This window comes from Sitophilus oryzae, unplaced genomic scaffold (genome assembly GCF_002938485.1).
Source record: "Sitophilus oryzae breed Bouriz unplaced genomic scaffold, Soryzae_2.0 scaffold_234_pilon_pilon, whole genome shotgun sequence".
NCBI lineage: Eukaryota > Metazoa > Arthropoda > Insecta > Coleoptera > Curculionidae > Sitophilus > Sitophilus oryzae.
This window is the reverse complement of record NW_022146790.1, coordinates 22,518-41,488: the sequence shown is the minus strand read 5'-3', so window position 1 is coordinate 41,488 and position 18,971 is coordinate 22,518. Positions and strand designations below refer to the sequence as shown.

At 32.5% G+C, this 18,971-nt stretch overlaps 1 protein-coding gene and 1 long non-coding RNA gene across 2 annotated transcripts; both read right to left on the bottom strand.

Moving 5' to 3' along the window:
- Positions 1-3,562: 3,562 nt before the first annotated feature.
- On the bottom strand, positions 3,563-18,578 carry LOC115884391 (piezo-type mechanosensitive ion channel component-like). Its single transcript, XM_030902951.1, has 5 exons — positions 18,518-18,578; positions 12,412-12,532; positions 9,111-9,260; positions 6,493-6,610; positions 3,563-3,748 (listed from the first exon to the last, which is right to left on the bottom strand). The coding sequence occupies exons 1-5, from the start codon at positions 18,534-18,536 to the stop codon at positions 3,617-3,619; spliced, it is 540 nt and encodes a 179-aa protein (XP_030758811.1). The 5' UTR covers positions 18,537-18,578; the 3' UTR covers positions 3,563-3,616.
- LOC115884392 lies at positions 17,015-17,939 on the bottom strand. Its single transcript, XR_004050556.1, has 3 exons — positions 17,641-17,939; positions 17,278-17,502; positions 17,015-17,218 (listed from the first exon to the last, which is right to left on the bottom strand). It is a non-coding gene; the product is annotated as an uncharacterized LOC115884392 (long non-coding RNA).
- Positions 18,579-18,971: the final 393 nt, after the last annotated feature.

Below are 18,971 nucleotides of genomic sequence, written 5' to 3'. Positions count from 1 at the left end.
TTTCCATTTTTTAACATGAAATTAGCATTTCTTTAATGTACCTATTCTCTGGGTTACCCACTTAAAATAAGAAAGTTGCTGTCAACTTCCGGTATTTGCGGAAATGCTGCCATATTGAAGATATTTTTAATCGATAGATCTCGTTGTAAAAGAATGATATGCAAAAAATCTCCGATCTAGATATTGTAGTTCTCTAGAAACTTCTAATGCACGCTCAGCCTGGGACACCCTGTATAATTTTTTAAGTTTTATATAATATATTCATTCGGGTCAGAACGACGTTGTCCGATGCCTAACTTCCACCTTGTGCGACTTTCCCAAAGATTTTTCTCGCTCATCGATCTTCTTATTCCTCCAATCCACGTTTTTTTGGAACGTCCCCTTTTTACCAGGTGGTATCCAATGAAACACTTGTTTTGGAATTTTTTCACTGTGCATTCTCTGAACGTGACCGTATCATATTAATTGTTTTTGTTCGATATCTTTCATTATTGCTCCTTCTATTCCCATCTGTCGTCTAATGTCTTCATTTCTGACTTTATCCTTTCGTGAAATTTTCATTGCTCTTCTAATCGCGTCCATTTCTGTTGTCTCTAATATCCTTTTATTTCTTTCATTGAGTAGCCATGTTTCACATCCATAGAGTAATATACTTTTAACTAGTATCTCATATATATGATATTTCCTGTTCTTTGTAATTTCAGTGCTCCATAAAATGCATTTATGCATCTGATAACTCTTCGTGCCTGTATTACTCTGTTGTTTATTTCTCTATTGTCCGTTCCATCTCCTGTGAATATCGAACCCAGGTACCTGTATATCTTCACATACATTAATTTTTAAGATTTTCTGTATTTGCTCCAATTGGAAGGTATTTAGTTTTTTCGGTATTTACTGTGAGACCCCATTCAGCAGATTCTTCAATATATTCCATGTCATCTTTGTTGGGGATATACAGCAACCCTGTTAGAGCCCTTTAGTGATAGCAGTTTGCTCTGAGAGACCGTTGTTCGTTTTTATTTGAGATTTTCCTCCACGGTAAAGATTTTGTACAGCTTTTATCAGCGTGCTGCGTTAATTCTGGATTCGTGCAATACTTCCCATAACTTTATTATTGGCACTGTATCATAGGCTTCGTGTGGATCGATGAATGTTATATGAATTTCCTGGTTCATTGCAGATTTCTTCTCGATGATCTGTTTCAATGCAAATATATTATCTGGACATGGTCTTCTGCCTCTAAACCATTTTTCAAGTTTTACCACAGCTTATTCAGTACAAGCTTGTCACCTTCGCATAGTTTTGAGTATCAGTCTTTCCCCCGCTGATATTTTATGGTAGGTATGAAGTATGAATGATATGTTTTTTGCATGAGATAAAACAATTATTTTTAAATATGAAAAATAGGTGGCAAAAAACCGGTTTTAATTTCTAATTAATTTAATTGCATTATAAGACGCAACCTTGATGATAAAATGAATATGCAATTTAAAAAGATGCTTTTTTAGTCACTTTTTTTAACACCCGACCTTTCAAGCGTGCTAACGGTATGGTTAAACATAACTTAACTAAGAGTGATAATTAATGCTTAAAATACATATGTGGGAAAAAACGATTACCTACTCACCTAGTCATTTATGTAAAATACAATTATTAAAATTTCCACTGGCAACATGTTTATTTGCTATTGTAGTTAAATTAAATCTTATAAATAAACTGCATTTTTTTTCTGAGGATCAGCACGTTCTCAACAGGATGACCATGTTGATATTTATAAAAAATATATCGATATTTTGAATACTAATAATTGTTTTGGTATACAGTGTGTCTCTGGATGGATATGCAAAGATCCACCTATTAAAGTTTGCTATTTCGACTTTTAACAAAAAGTCATTCTATACAGGGTGCTTCAAAGAACATGTGCGTGAGGATACTTCTCACGTAAAAATAAGATTTATTCTTTATGTCAACATAGGTTCTGCTTCGTTTACAAAATCACATGTTTTTTGAAATACCCTAATAATAATAAAAAAGTTACTCGAACTTCAAATTTTAATTAGCCCATAAAGAAAGAAAATTCAAAAATCCCAATTTCATTATTCATTAAATTAAGATTAATGATTATTAGATAAATTAAAGGGTCTAGATGCTACCAGTAACTGATTATCCAGTCGACACGAACTTGTACGAATAAATTATAATAGCTCTGGTTTCAACTTTTTTAGTGATTTCTTGTTTTTTTTTAATTTTGAAAAGGTGGACACCTGATAATGGTCCCATCTCAGGTTTGGTCTCCCTCTAGGTCTCTTAATTCCTCGTGAGTACCATGCTGTAATTTTTGTGGTCCATCTGTTGTCCGCCCTTCTTCCCAAGTGTCCTGACCATTGCCCAGATTAGATTTATTACTTGAGGGATTTGATTCTGTGGATGATATCCATGGTATAAAGAAAACAAGGTATGATCGATAGCGGCTCCAATTTCGTTAAGTTTGCGCATACCACCTGTGACGTTATACACCATACAAAAAATATCCATATTGTTCAATTGCCACCCGTGATTGCCACTAATAAAAAAAAAGACCTAAAATAGGGAAGAATTAGGACATAACCCCAAAAGGTATGTTTTGACATCGAGCTTGACATTTGAAAAATTATTTTCACATTTTGACACAATCAAATTTCACAGATGACACAATCTGTTTGACAATTTGAAATTGGCGCGCAGAGCTTGCCGACCAATAGTGCCGTTTATCACCTGTGACCTAGCGACCAACCTGAGCAATATCATACCTTGTATTCTTTGTACCATGGATGACATCTATTACCTGTGTCTTTTGTCGTATCCACTCAATCTTTTGCGGTTTCTCTTGGTTATTCCCAGCATATTTCGTTCCACTGAGCGTTGTGCGACGTTCATCTGTCTTATAATGTCCGTTTAAAGGTTGATTCTCACTATACCTTCCATATCAGCTTCCTTCCGTTTCCCTTCCGTTTATATAAAATATTATATCATGTAAACGAATATGACAATGCACACTATCCGTTCCGTTTCCCTTCCGTTCCATATCCTTTCCTTCCATGCATTTTTTTGGCGGACGGACTGAAGCGTATCGGAAACAGGTCAAGTTCTTACATTTGTACCCGCTCTGTTAAAATTTTGCTGATATTTATTTATTCTTTCACATCTTAATTAACTCTATTACCTTTTTCAAAAGATACCAATTTAAAAAAAAACTTTCGTAATGATATAAAGTGTACAATACAAAGTATGGAACTGATACGGAACGGAAGCTTACGTATAGCGTCAATACAATAAAAATACGGAACGAATATGGAATGAATATGGAATGAATATGGAATCGAAACAGAAGGTATAGTGAGAATCAACCTTTAAGAGTCCATGTTTCGCGCATAGGTCATGACTGGTAGTACACATTGGTGGAATGTTTTCTTCTTTAGATAAAGTGGCATTCTATATTGATATATCATAATGTTAATAAAATATCCATATGTTTTTTTTGAAATATATTTATTAATTATTATAACAGAACAGATAATGAATTAAAGCTGCAAAAGCAAAACTTTTCTTTTTAACTACACTAAATAATGCAACAAATTCAGGTTTCTTCTTCTCTGCTTAATTTTATGCATATCTCACGGGATCTCATGATGAATATCAATTCTTCGAATAATTCTTGTTCAAGTTCGAAATTCTCCATATCTCTGGCCAGATAAACCTCTAAGCATTTCTAAAAAAAAAATTTTATGTATGAAACTGTTTTTGTTTTGTCAGAAACAAATAGCTAGCGTTGTTCTGTTTACATCTGATTTGTACAGTGTCCGGCAATCTATAGCTGCAATGTATTAGGATGTATTTCAGGAAAATAATTTAAACTCTACAGGGTGACTCAAAAAAGTGTGAGTGGAGCGGGATGATTTTTTTAAATGGAACATCCTGTATACTATTGCAATTTTGACTTCCTTTCCTGATCACTTTACATAATCCTAAGATATTTTTAAATACGATTTGTTAGTTTCGGAGATATTAATAAATAAATAAATATATTTTTTTCAGCCTTTTTTAAAAGAATTATTAGAATACCAGAACTGTCCTGAAATCAAAACTATATCAGGTATTTACTTTACTTTGCTATAAATATCGAAAATCTTAAATCATACAGGATATTCAAAATTTACGCTAAACTTTCTAAAATATAAGATAATTTTTTTAAGTTAATATTTCAAGTGTCGTATATATTAAATAATTTTAACATACAAGATGACGATTTATTAATCAGCTTTTCAATAAACAATAATTCTAAAAAATATTATGTTAAAAGATTTATGGACAGGTAATCTATTTTATTTAAATCATCACCCTTTTTAAGTCATTATTGGAACAAATGGAATACCCAATAAAATAAATGCCATCAGTTTTCTATGAATTTAAATCAGAAACACATTTTGAAGAAAACCTTTCGTGTGCTATTGTGTCTTTGAAAGGCAGAGTTCAAGGTCTCACTTGTGGTACTCGTAATTGCGCTGTATTATAATTTAGTGTGAATATAAGTATAATAATGTAGGTACCGATAGAGATTGGTTTTAATTAACAATGGGTATTTTTTTAACCCAGACACTAATGTTACACGAAATAGATGACTATTTTAAGAACTATTCAAAATGTTTTTTTTTTCTGTCTTTGTATTTTTTCTATAAAATTTGAAACTTTGATGAATTTATTTTCTGACGTTGATTTTCCAATCTATCAATAAACTACTGAAAACAATTATCGCATATTTTTAAAAATATATAAATTTGAAAAACAAGACACTTTGAATTCTCTGAATGACGTTTTTAAATGATTTGGATACTGTAAAGACAAATATTCGAAACAATTAAGGTTGATTCTCACTATACCTTCCGTTTCCATTCCATATCCGTTCCGTATTTTTTATTGTATTGGCGCTATACGTAAGCTTCTGTTCCGTATCAGTTCCATACTTTTTATTGTACAATTTATATCATCACTAAAGTTTTGTTTTAAAAATTTGTATCTTTTGAAAAAGGTAATAGATTTAATTAAGAGGCGAAAGAATAAATAAATATCAGCAAAATGTTAACAGAGCTGGCACAAGTGTAAGAATTGGACGACACTGTTTGCGATACGTTCCAGTCCGTCCGCCAAAAAAAATCTACGGAAGGAAAGGATATGGAACGGAAGGGAAACGGAACGTATAGTGTGCATTGTCCTATTCATTTACATGATATAATATTTTATGTAAACGGAAAGGAAACGGAAGGGAGCTGACACGGAAGGTATAATGAGAATCAACCTTAACCCCACGCGCTGGCATGCAGTTTTTAGTCAGCCGACTAGTTAGTAGCAAAAATGAAAAAAAAAACATTCTTATGGAGCCGATCGGCCAAAACTGATTGCATGTGAGCACGACTACTACTACTAATAATAATAAGGCGAAAGGTATTGATGAAATTACAAAGGAAACTCTTAAAGAACTAGGCGACGAGGAAGTTAATATAATGTTATGATACATACAATATTATGTAATCTAATATAGAAGACCTGGATTTGTCCTAAAGACTCTAAAATGTAATAATACTTTGGATGTCTTAATCGACTTAGGTACTACGTGGACGGCAAAATTGCAAGATAACACGCCAGTTTTGTGAAGGGTAGAGGCACCCAAAATCAAATTGTTAACATTGGACAAATGATAGAAAAATACCGTGAATATAATGTCCCCATGGTAAAATTCTTCATAGATTACACATCATGGCTTTCGACTTTGTCAACTGGAATACGTTATGGGAAGTACTCAATCAAATGGGCGTTCCAGATCACTTAACGAATATAATCAAAAATCTTTACTTGGAAAGCACCGTTGCAGTCAAAATAGTATACAGGGTGGTCCGAACTGTATTCCGGAAACTTCGGCAGCATATTCTACAGATCAAAATTAGTAAAAAAGTTCGTATAAATGTATGTCCTAAAATGTTTAGTTTCGGAGATACAGGGTGTAGAAGTTTCATTTTTATTTCGATTTTTTCCAAATAATTTCTGAAGTAACGTCAATATTTCAATATAAATTGGTATCTGGGAGTTTTGTGACACGAGAAATTTAATTTTGATGTCAAAATTACTCTTATTTGTAGGGGGCGTCACCTACATGTGTTTTAACTGTTTTGAACAGGAACAACTTTTCGTGCGTACCTATATAAAACCACTGACTAAAAAATATACATTTCCATGACTTTTTATGTAAAAAATGCCTCTTGGTAAAAATCGCTACAAGCAACCGTTCTCAAGATATTTAGAATGGCGATAGTCAATACATGTCATTATTGACAAAAATAAGCACACGTTGAGTATAGTTATTTGACTGAAATACCCAAGGTTTCGCTTGCCAGCAGGGTATATGAATTAATGCTATAAAAATGCATGCTGCTAATTCTAACAAGTAAAATTTATATGTACCCTCATGAGATTCTCCGGATGGTCGATGTCTTCAATCCAAATTTCATCAGCTTTAATGGTCATATCTCTGAGCACCGAAAGAATAATCATGAAATAGATAAGATACATTCCAAGAATTCTGTAAACAAGTATTAATTTTTAGTTAAAATGTTTTTGGAGCAAACCAACAGTATCTAGATTGTTAAAAATATCTATACCTTTGTGGCGGATTCATCTATGCAAAAAAAACCTGATGGGTTTTTCGCCACTGCACTGCAAGAAAAATCTACAAAATAAAATAGTTATTTTTTGTAAACACTTCTGCGTTAAACCTAAACGGACGCTGCTTGTCAGAAGTTGTGTTTACAGTAATAAAAATTTGCCTAACAAAGAAAAAAATGCTTAACGTTTCGGAAAGTTTTCTCTTTCCGTCGTCGGAAGCAAAAAAATATAAAGAATCAAGAAAAAAACTATTTAAAATATTTAAATTGAGCTAATCGAGAACACTTTACTTTTTAAAACAGATACGTCTACAAGAAATCGATGACGTTCTGTTAAAATGACATTATATTAAGTTAAACTTCAAAATTAACAATTACTACCTGATAATTACTTAATAAGGTAAAACCAAAAAGCCGAAACCATAGACAAACTAACAAAAGCAAGACTTTTCAAAGGATTGAGGAAGTCGAATTATTGTTTTTGCGCTGGCCAGTTGAGTCAGAAATCATCGCGCAGTCGCACTCGTCAAACCTAAACTAAATAAAACGAAAAACGTTTTTGCCTTGAACGAACTGTTGAATTCCTGATTTTGCGTTTTGTTTGCTTATTACTATTATTTTATTAGCGTACAAAACGAAAACAAATAATTTAATACATTTTACATTTATGAAGAACATAATAATTACTGTGATTATACATATTATTGTGATTACATCGCTAACGTAGACAAAACGAAGGTCCTACAAATTGACTGTAAGTTATAAGAATCTCTATCTTTTTAATCTTTTTATGATTTGAATTTTCGTGCTTTATATTTTATAATAGACTCGAAATGTTAATATTTTTGCAAATTCTTGTGAAAATGTGAAGTTTATGTTTTTGTTTTATATTTGAAAAAGTTGTATATTTTTAAGATGTTTCTTGTTGTTCCTATTATTAATATTATAACATACATAATTATTTTTTTGTACCTTTTGAAGAATGCTTTTATTTCGTTTACCATAACTGTTGTTTTTTTATCATCTTTTTTGTTATTTTAATAAGAGAAATACGTTTTCGTTTATTTAACTTTTGTTTTTATATCTGTTATGTCCAGAAATTATTGTTTATTTTACCGATGGAAATAAATTTATTTGATTTTAATAAACGCTTTTTAATTAAACATCCTTGTCTAAAAGGCTACTACAAAATACACAATCCATAAGTAAACCGTCCTCGTCTAAAAGGCCAGTTGACGCAAGCGCGGTAATAAACTCTTATCAAACTTGTTACCGTTTTGCAGTACAGCGTTGACGCGTCTTGCTTTTGTTAGTTTGTCTATGGCCGAAACTTTCTGTATGATTATTTTTAAATTTCACGTATGTTATGTTTATTTATGTAATGTTCTTTAAAATCAAAGAAGTGATTGCCATACATTACTAACATCTACAGATGCATGAGCAATACATTTATTTTTATTAGATTGAATTAAATAAGCCTCTTTTATTTTTCTTTTAGAGGCTATCGCTTATTTCATTATAATTTTGGCGTTATTAAAATTTATTCTGTGCCCTGTGTCCTATGAATGCTGACAAATCTTAGATTTGTGAAAATCTCCCTTTCTTAAATAATCTTTATATTCTTTAGTTCTAACATTTAAGGGTCTAGATGTTTCACGAATGTAAAATGTATCGCATTCACAGGGTATTTGGTATATTATATTTTTTGTTTGTTGTTCTGTATTTATTATTTGTATTTAGCGATAGCCTCTAAAGGAAAAATAAAGAGGCTTTTTTAATTCAATCTAATAAAAATAAATGTATTCCTCATGCATCTGTAGATGTTAGTAATGTATGGCAATCGCTTCTTTGATTTTAAAGAACATAACATAAATAAACATAACATACGTGAAATTTAAAAATATTCATACAGAAAGTTTGGGCTTTTTGGTTTTACCTTATTAAGTAATTGTTATCAGGTAGTAATTGTTAATTTTGAAGTTTAACTTAATGTAATGTAATTTTAACAGAACATCAACGATTTCTTGTAGACGTATCTGTTTTAAAAAGTAAAGTGTTCTCGAATAGTTCAATTTAAATATTTTAAATAGTTTTTTTTCTTGATTCTTTATATTTTTTTTGCTTCCGACGACGGAAAGAGAAAACTTTCCGAAACGTTAAGCATTTTTTTCTTTGTTAGGCAAATTTTTATTACTGTAAACACAACTTCTGACAAGCAGCGTCCGTTTAGGTTTAACGCAGAAGTGTTTAGAAAAAATAACTATTTTATTTTGTAGATTTTTCTTGCAGTGCAGTGGCGAAAAACCTATAAGGATTTTTTTGGATAGTATCTAGATTCATAACTACGAAAAGAATTCTAAAAATAAAATTTCCTTACTAGTAACTAAATTTGATTTCAAATCTACGAGTAGTACCTACCCGCTTCCTGTAATGTATGAAACTGTTGATGAGAATACTTTGTCATTGAAAACGTAAATCGTCGGTTCCTTACAGCTATTGTGGATAAGATCTTTAAGATAGTACTGGTAGTTTTGATCGTAAGCTTCACACGATTCTTGTATTTCCCACCTAAAAAATAATTACTGCTGTATGCAATAAACAATATATACATATATAGTATTATTTTTTGGAACCCGAGGAAATAGGGTTACTGAAAATTGTTATCGGTTATACTTTTAAACCAAAATATCGTACAAAAAACTGCCTCTATAAGCTCGAGGGGAATACATATGACGGTTTTGAACCATTCTCGACCTACCTTGCGGCACTCTATCATTTCTTGAAATGAATGGTAACACCCCACTTGTGGTGTCTTTTTGGAAAGCTCTGAAAAATGCTAAATGATGATCATAAAGTTTTTAGGGTGAAATTGAAAAACTACCCTTACACGAACAATTAGGTGGACATTAATGAAAAAGGTGATTTTTTCAGCGTAAGTTACAAATTGGGACCCAGCTAAATGAAGTATTTTTCAAACCACCCCAACCGACCCCTAGGTGGCACCCCCTCACTTCTAATCTCAAGATAGCGATACCCCACTTGTGACACTTCTTTGGAAAGCTAATTGAAATTGCTAAAAGATGGTTATACAGACTTCAACTTAATTACTGGTTAGTGACAAGAAATGTAGGTGTGACAATTTGAAAGAAATTTTAAATGATAATTTATTTTAATAATTGCTCAAAATGACAGCCGTTTTGTTCCATACAAAAATACAAACGATTTTCAAATTCTTCTCTCACTTTTTGGAAAGTCTCTCTCGGAATATTTCGACATGCTTCAGTTCTCCTCTGCCGCAATTCTTGCAACGAACCTGGTTTTGTCTTGTAGACTATGGATTTAGTGTAACACCACAAGGAAAAGTCTAAAGGAGTGAGATCAGGTGACCTTGGCGGCCACTCGATTAGACCCCTTCAGCCAATCCATTGCCTTGGATAATATTTATCCAACCACCGCCTTGTGACAATAGAATAATGCGAAGGGGCTCCATCTTGCTGAAAGTGCATGAGGTCTTCATTAAGAGTTACAATAAATTTCTTTGTACCAGCTTTTTTTTTCTCGCAATGGTTCATGGATACAAAAATAATTCAATCTATTGATTTTGACACGTTTTGACATTTTTGTTTTATTTTCAGGCTCTATTTTTTCGTTCTTTTTTATGACAGTCGTTCAGCATTTTTTATACGCTTTCCAGAGGTGTCACAAGTGGGGTATCACTATCTTGAGGTTAGAAGTGAGGGGGTGGCACCTAGGGGTGGGTCGGGGTAGTTTGAAAAAAACCTCATTTAGCTGGGTCCCAATTTGTAACTTATGCTGAAAAAATCACTTTTCTCATTAATGTCCACCTAATTTTTCGTGTAAGGGGTAGTCTTTCAATTTCACCCTAAAAACTTTACGATCATCGTTTAGCATTTATCATGGGCTTTCCAAAAAGGCGCCACAAGTGGGGTGTTGCCATTTAAGATTTTTAAGTGAGCAGTGGTGCCGCCTTAGGGGTAGGTCGGAGTGGTTCAAAAAATACGTCATATGTATTCCCCCTCGATATTATAGAAACGGTATTTTTTATTTTTTGGATATCTTTTTTGGTTTAAAAATTATTGCCATTGTTAGTTTTCAGTGGCCCACCCTGTATATGAGATATCGACTTAATGTGCAAAATCTGCATCCTTTAGAATGTTAATGGAATTTTAAACTGACACTTTTCATACAGTCCTCGTGGCATATAGAGATTGCATTTTTTTAAGTTTGTCTTGGACCAACTGTAGGAGAAAACACCAATGTTATGTGCAGAGATGAAGCTGTAACTATAGATAAATGAAACAAGTTTAGATTGTGTACCCATAAGGACAATGTAAATACTATTTGGCGCTATTCTTGTAACGGTCGCGACCCAAAGCTTTTGATAATTTCGGAGCGGTTCGGCTTTTTTCCGGAATTATGTCGCCAAATATTATTTATTCAAATTTATTATTATTTTCTTTTGAATTTTAAAATATAAAATACAGTGTGTGTGTAAATATCTAAAATATATTAAAAAACTATAAAAACAGCAGTTTGAAGCAAAAAAATAATTACCATAATACCTATTTTTAATTATCTACACTTTTCCGCAACTATCACGGGTAAATAAATAAAATTCAAATTAAACTGCACAATAACTTTGAAAAGAACGCTTTAAACAATTTTCGGTTTTTTTTCAATGTGGGTGGTTTAAATTTTTTTAAAAGACTTTGACAAGACTGACTTCTTTCTGTCCTTGTTTAGGATTACTTGTTCTAGCAACCGCTATAGCAGCTATAACTATTAAAAGTTTTGATGGTAAAACATTCCAATCTAAATTTATCTCATTTATCTATGGATGTAACTGATTTAGGTTGACAAAGTTGACATATTAAATGGCATTCTATTCATAGTGTTATTTTCTATCGAATGAAGTAGAAATATACCGAGGGTGTTACTTAAAATCCAAAGTTGTGGCCATTTCCGGTGAAACAAGAAGTGACCCAAAAAAAAAATTGAATACGTCAATCAATCCTAATTTATGTCATTTATAGATATATTAACATACCAAATCTCGTTTTTTTCGAAGCGCCTGAATGCTGGAAATAAAGGGTGTTCCAATACTCCGTGGACATAGAACTACTGAATATTTTTAGAATCAAAATAAGTTCATTGGACACAGTTTACCCCCATATAAAAAGTGCTTTGTTTATCCGACAGAGGGCATCAAACTCAAAAAAAATAAACCCATTTTTTAAGATATTTTAAGAACCGTTATTCCGATTTGAATGATATTTGATATGTCTATGTTTTGTTAAGTGCTTTAACATTCGATTTGATTGATGCCCTCTAACGGACAAACGAGGCACTTTTGTAATAAAGATAATGATAATAATAAAGACTTTTGTAATGTAAACTTTGTGCAATTAACTTGTTTGGATTCAAAAAATGTAGTTGTTCTCTATAGGTATGTCCATGAATATTGGAACTCCCTGTATTTTTCGCAATTTGGCTTTAGAATCTTAAAGCTTTTACAAGACACAACAAATATAGTAAATACTAGGAGGAATATTTTACAAAAAAAAAAAATCAGGCGTCGGTGGAGTCTAAAAATATTTGTACTGAAATTGGAGGAACGGGGAAAATAGTGTATCGTTGCCGTAGTGATATTATCTTTGTAGATACGTTAGTGTTTTCTCTGTGTATAATATGATTTTACCAAGATTGTCCGTTTTCTCGTTGCAGCCCTATCAATAAATGTCGGAATCCAACTGAACCAGATGTAAGTTCGTCTACTGTTTCATCGTTTTCGTCAGTCATAAACCTCGTAAATTTTTCATCTAAAATATACATAATTAAATTTAATGTTATAAACAATAGTCCAGGAGGCAGTGGAAATTTTCGATACTCATTTTCCCAGGCAGCAAACACCGAATGTATTATTCGGTATGTTATTCTAAGCAAATTCGTTATATATTTAGGGAGGGGGGTTGACTGAACGACTAGTGACGCCTCTACGGATAGAGCTCGTGGAGCCCTACACTAGCCCCATTTAAACTGTTCCAAAAAGGCACAGTTTCCCAGATATTTAATTTGAAAGACTTCGATTATCGGTTTTCTGGATATACACCTTTGAAAAAAAATGAATTTTTTTGTTTATTAACTTTTTCTACTTTTCTCATTTGGTACGGTAAGAAGACGTTAATGTAGGAATTTGAAATGCAATTTAATCCCGTTTTTAGATTATGTTGCATATTTAAAAAATTGCCGAAAATGAAAAAAAAAAATCTTTTTTTATATTTTTTCTTACACTGTATGTACTTTTTTGACAAACAGAGACTTGATTTTCATGCATCCGTTGTCCAACGATACGATGATACGATATTATTTTATTGGTTGAATTTAAAGACTTCAATTGGTTAGAAAATTACGCAGTTTTTAAATTTATTGCATTTTCAAGCCCCGTTCGTCGGATATACGATTTGCTTGTGATTGGTGTCATTTTATATTTTCATTTCCATAACGATTTCTGTTTTATTTATAGTCTAAGAGTTACCAACGTTTTCGAGAGAGAATTTTAAGAAAGCTGCTTCTTTAATATAATATCTTTTACTAAGCTCTCCTGAATGGAGTTCGGACCTTCCGGCTACCGGTAGACGTTGCGTTCACTACCGCGCATCATGTCTGTATTCAACATCTGTTCACTACTGCGCATCACAAATTCGCGGTGTATTTCAGGAACTAAGGAGGCTAGGACAAACCCATGTGTAGCATATTTGGTTTCATAAAAAAGTAGCAAAGTAATGTGAAAATCGCACCATTGTATCTCTACTCATAAACGAGAAATTTCATGAAACACACAAAAGGGGATACCCTGTACAAATGTGATGCGCAGTAGCGAACCGCAGTAGTCTACCAGCAGCCAAACGGTCCGCACTTTGGTCAGGAGGGCACAGGAGAGGATATATTAAAGAATTGTTTTCTTAAAATTCTTGTTTTCCCGACGATGCTAGCTTTAGCTAGCATCGTTGCTATTATATTTTTATTAAGGTTAGATTAAATTTGTCAAAAAAGTGCCAAAATTCCCGTTATCGTACGCATGCCTAGGAAATTCTTATGGAAGTGACAGGTTGTAGCCTATAGTCCATTACTAGATGCACGAGGGGGCGCAATTAGCAAACAAATTTTACAAAATATAAATTTTTACCTGTTTTTACCGTCAAATGTAAAATTTAACCTGTCAACAGTTGTCAATCTATATTTTATTTTGTCCGCTATCCATAGATTGTGTTTTAAATTTGTTTTTGATTTGTATAACGGCTCTGTTCTTGTGTTTTTTCATATTTTTTTAAACGTAGAAAATGGTTTTTAAGTGTTGTGTTACTGACTGTAAGGATTACCAAAAAGATACTCAAATGCATATGTTTCCGAAGGATCAAATTGTAAGTGTTAGCACGTGTTACCTAACCGGACGAAATGTATTGAGTTTCCTATCTATTTTATGTATTATAGTATCTTATCTATGATCGTACGACCTTTCTCCGTTGACGGGCTGGAGTAAAAAATTTACGGTTGAAAAGTGGAGCAAAAACGCTATGACCACGGGGGTGTCACTTGTATGGGAAAACAGGCAACAGGCAAATTTAAACGTGCCAGGACCAACGACAAAGAAAGCAACATCTGCCAGGCATTGGCTTTCTTTGTCACTCACATTGCTTAAATCATGATACCGCGGCCATTTTGTCAACAAAGAAGCTGGCCGGGCTGTCCTGGCAAGTGATTTAAAACAATTTTGCTTTTTTACAATATTAAATTACCATTTGGATGTATTTAATGCGATTATTCAGTTAACTGGTAAGTCATAAATTACACACAAATACTTTATTCGTAAATACAACTAAGATGTAAACGTATTTTTGTATTTTTAGATTTCAACTTTTGCAATACCCGCCGATAGAACTTGCCTGGCAGCGTACCTGTTTAACTAAACGTATTATTTCCTGATAATAATATCAAAACACGTAAGTACCTGTATAATTTATGATGAAAAATGATTTTGATTATGTTTTATATTATTTAAATACTTTCTAACCTCAAATAATAGTAAGATCCTTGTTTATATCGCACAGCCCGTTCAAAACTGTATTGTCTCCAAAAAATGTTTATACAATACAAACAATTATTAAAAAAACAATGTCCTTTTAATCTGATTTATACCTCAGAAGGATGCCAGTAAAATTTTATTAAATCAACATTATATTATTTGGCCGTTAATATGCAAAAAGGAGCATATTGCCTTAACTTAAATTTTCTTTTACTTGACAATGTTCTCTATATTTCTATTTTGAGTTGAAAAATTTGATTTGAATGTACATGACACCTTTATCCACCGAGAACTGTAAAGCAAAATATATGTCTTTAAAGAAAAGAAAGCGTCAGGTCACAAAATATTTTTATTTTTGGCACTTAACATACAATATTGTCATTCATAAGTTCCTATGTTTAATAGTCTTAAGTAGTTCTTCTCTTTTTCTTTGGATTTTCTTCATTGTCTTGCAAAATACGTTCATAAAACCACTTGTATTCGTCCTTGATAAATACGAGTTGCTCTCGCAAGTTTGACATTTTTTCAGATGTGAGTCCACCCCTTTTCTCCATGATTCTTTCAACTTTAATCTGTCCTTTACTCACCATTCGGCCTCCCTTTTTTACTAGTTGTAGTTTGTGAAAAGGCGACATTTCGTCGAGATTCTCCTTATACAAATAACTGCCAGGCTCATCAACTCTAAGCCACTTGATATTATCCCTGAAGTTCACTTTTTCATTTAATTCGTTTTTTTTCTTGTTGAATAGATGCAACATCTCAGGTAGTTTATCAAACTCTAAAAAGTAGTTTTCCATGTTCACACATACAGAATTTCTAGCACTTGCAGCCTTGATAATGTCACGGTATTGTTCTGGGACATAGATATTCTCATGTTTCCTCAGCTTCTTTTCTATCCTCCCAAAATTTCGGTCGGAATCCAAGTAGCTGTGTCCTACTTCCGGAAACTTTTGATCAATCCTTTTAAATGTTCCATTTAAAATTAAAATCTGATAAAAACAGATCAGTGTAAAATTTTTATTTTGGCCGGCACATGAGTCCGACCAAATAATCAGGTGATCGATTTCATATTCCTCTTTAAGCAGTGTGCAGAATCTATACAAACAACTTGCTACTTCCAGACTTCCCCTATTTGCCGTCTTCAGTCCAATTAAAGAAAAAAGGTTTCTGTCCATCAGGAGTAACACAATGAATCCCAAAGTTATAGAACCACATTTGTCGTAAATAGAAAGCTTTACTGGTTGACAGCTTTGGTAAAGGCATAGTCTGCTGTAGGTCCATGGTAATAAAGCAGGTGTTCTTTTGATGTGCTGGTTTTTCTCTGTCTCGCCTTTGAGCATCAAAGGCAGCATGATAATTTTCGATGTGATCTTCAGAGCTCTGACGAGAATCACAGACGCTGCATGTATCGCTGCGTGGGAACCCAAATGATAAATTGAACTTATTTGAAAATATATAGGCATAAGATGAAAGTTTAACTTTAAACGACTCTCCAAGATTGTTTTCTTCACAGTCTTTATAGACATTGCATATATTAAGAAGTGGCGATAAATACTTTTATGGCAGTTCTTGTTGCGTGAATAGTGTGACTCTTTCTGCTGGAAATTTTTATGTGATTAATGATATGAGTCACAACTTCCTCACTGATCCTATGTGGCCTATTACCATGTCGACCTCTCTTATCAGGTGATGGTGCATTCTGACCTTTTTTTAACATCCTTTGTATTATTTCAATTTTTCTGCTAAAATGGTATAATATATCCAAGGGTATTCGATCTGATAAAAGCATTTTTGATGCATTTTTTGGTTGTTTATGCACATTGGCTTGGTTTATGTTTTATTCAGCTTATATTTATTTGGTATAACAGTTTTTTTTCCCTTTGGAATGGCATGCATTGAGGCTAGATAGTGTTTCATTAGATCATTAAAGGAATTTAAATTAGCATATATTTTTTATAATATTAGTGTGTTATCATGATACAGGTAGTTGTATCATAGTGCCTTTTGCATGTTATTTACCTATTATATACTTATGTATTATCAGTAAATAGATGATAATATACTACTAAAATGTCTTTTTAATAGTATGTTTATCTTTCCAATTCACTAGTTATTTGCAAAATGTATTTTGAACTAATTTAAGTCATTAATTGATCATCTTTCTTTTTCACCTGGATAATTCTTTTCATTGTTAAAAAATATGTATATTCAATATTATCTGGAGTGGTCAAACCAATCTTCGGTATTAATTTCTGATTGATGAGATTCATCTTATCACGAATACTGGATAGCGGTTCATCGTCTGAGTCGGATTCGTCGATTGATTCGTTCCCATCAGGTAAGTATTCACTTCCTGATGTAACATCCTCATCACTGGAATAATTATTGTACAGTGTATGGCTCGGTGCATGGCTTTCATGACCTGAAATTCGATATCAAAAATTAAAATGCTCAGAAATAATCAGTAATACTGGATCTTACTTAGTTTAGTAAAGCTCTTACTGATTGAGGATTCAGACTCTATCACTTCTTTGCTGGTACTAGGTGCAGTGACAGAATGATTGTCATAATATATTACAGGATTAACATTTTCATCAGCTGGTTTATAAGTACTACGTATGTTTTGAATATTTGGATGGGTACACTCGGCGTAATTAGGCTCAAGTGCTACTCGGTTAGGCAAATTTGATCCAGGGCTATGAGAATCTGAAATCATTGTATCCGCTATATATTTTATTACAATCGGTAACCAATAGCTACGATTTTCGGAAATTTGCTTAGAATTGGCTAGATATCTTGGATTATATCATACATCACATTATCTGATACAAATCAAACTCTTACCTATTTCTATATTATTTTTTTGTTCCGGTTGCTTATCAAGCAAGGACAATATGCGTTTTCCTCGAGACAGTCCTCTGGAATCCAAATTCTTAATGAATTTCAACAATAAAAGTATTCACTTAGATCACTTTTTACGAACACACACTGAGAAAATATCATTCCAAATTTGACATAACCTCAAATTTGGGTGTCATGTGTCAGTTAGACCCTTCTGCCTTCTAGGTGGATTTTAGTTGATAAAGGTGTTATGTTACCTTGACACCTTTATCCATTGAAAAATCACTGAAATACGGTACATAACACCTTTATATACGTTGAAAATCTCGCCTATTGACCACCTGAAATAACCTCGCTATCAATAGAAAATATTAGTCCCAAGAGTCAATTTCAAGCCAAAAAGCCATTTTTAAAAATGTTACATAACACCTTATCCACTTGTGTCTTCAATTATTAAAAAATACAATGATATTCTTACTAATGTGTAATTTATTTACAATGAATTTTCTCTGAAAATAATGTCTTTAATAATATCATTGATTTGCTGTGTAAAGTTAATAGACATATTTTTTAATACATTAAATTATATTAAAGTAATAAAAAATATGTTTATTAACTTTAAACAGTAAGTCAGTGATACTTATAAAAATATTTTTTTTAAAATTTCCCTTCTTTTAAGCCCCGCCCCTCCAATTCCCCTCAATTTAGCTTGGTACTGCCAGGCGACACCAGGTGGCCTCTGTTTCCATTTTTATTAACATGAAGTTAGCATTTCTTTTTAATGTACCTATTCTCTGGCTATGACCAAGGCTAGTGCTATCGGACCATAGTATCAACGCGTATAACGGATGCATGAAAATCAAGCTTTTATCATTCTCACCTCCGTGCAGGGGTTCCATAAGCGGAACGCTTTCCGGTATTCCGTTCTTATCGATGGAAATAAATTTATGTATGTTATTTACCTATTATATACTGGTGTAATGTATTATCAGTGGGGTTTAGATGATAACATTACTACTAAAAATGTCTTTTTAATAGTATGTTTATCTTTCCACTAGTTATTTGCAAAATGTATTTTGAACTAATTTAAGTCAGCTAATTGATCATCTTTCTTTCTGTAGGTTCCGGATACTTTTCATTGTTAAAAAATATATATTTCAATATTATTGTAATATAAATCGTACTCTAAAAAATAAAATGATATTGTTTACTAATGTGTAATTTATTTACTATGAATTTTCTCTGAAAATAATAAGTCTTTAATAATAATATCATTGATTTGCTGTGTAAAGTTCAGGACATATTTTTAATCACATTAAATTATATTAAAGTAA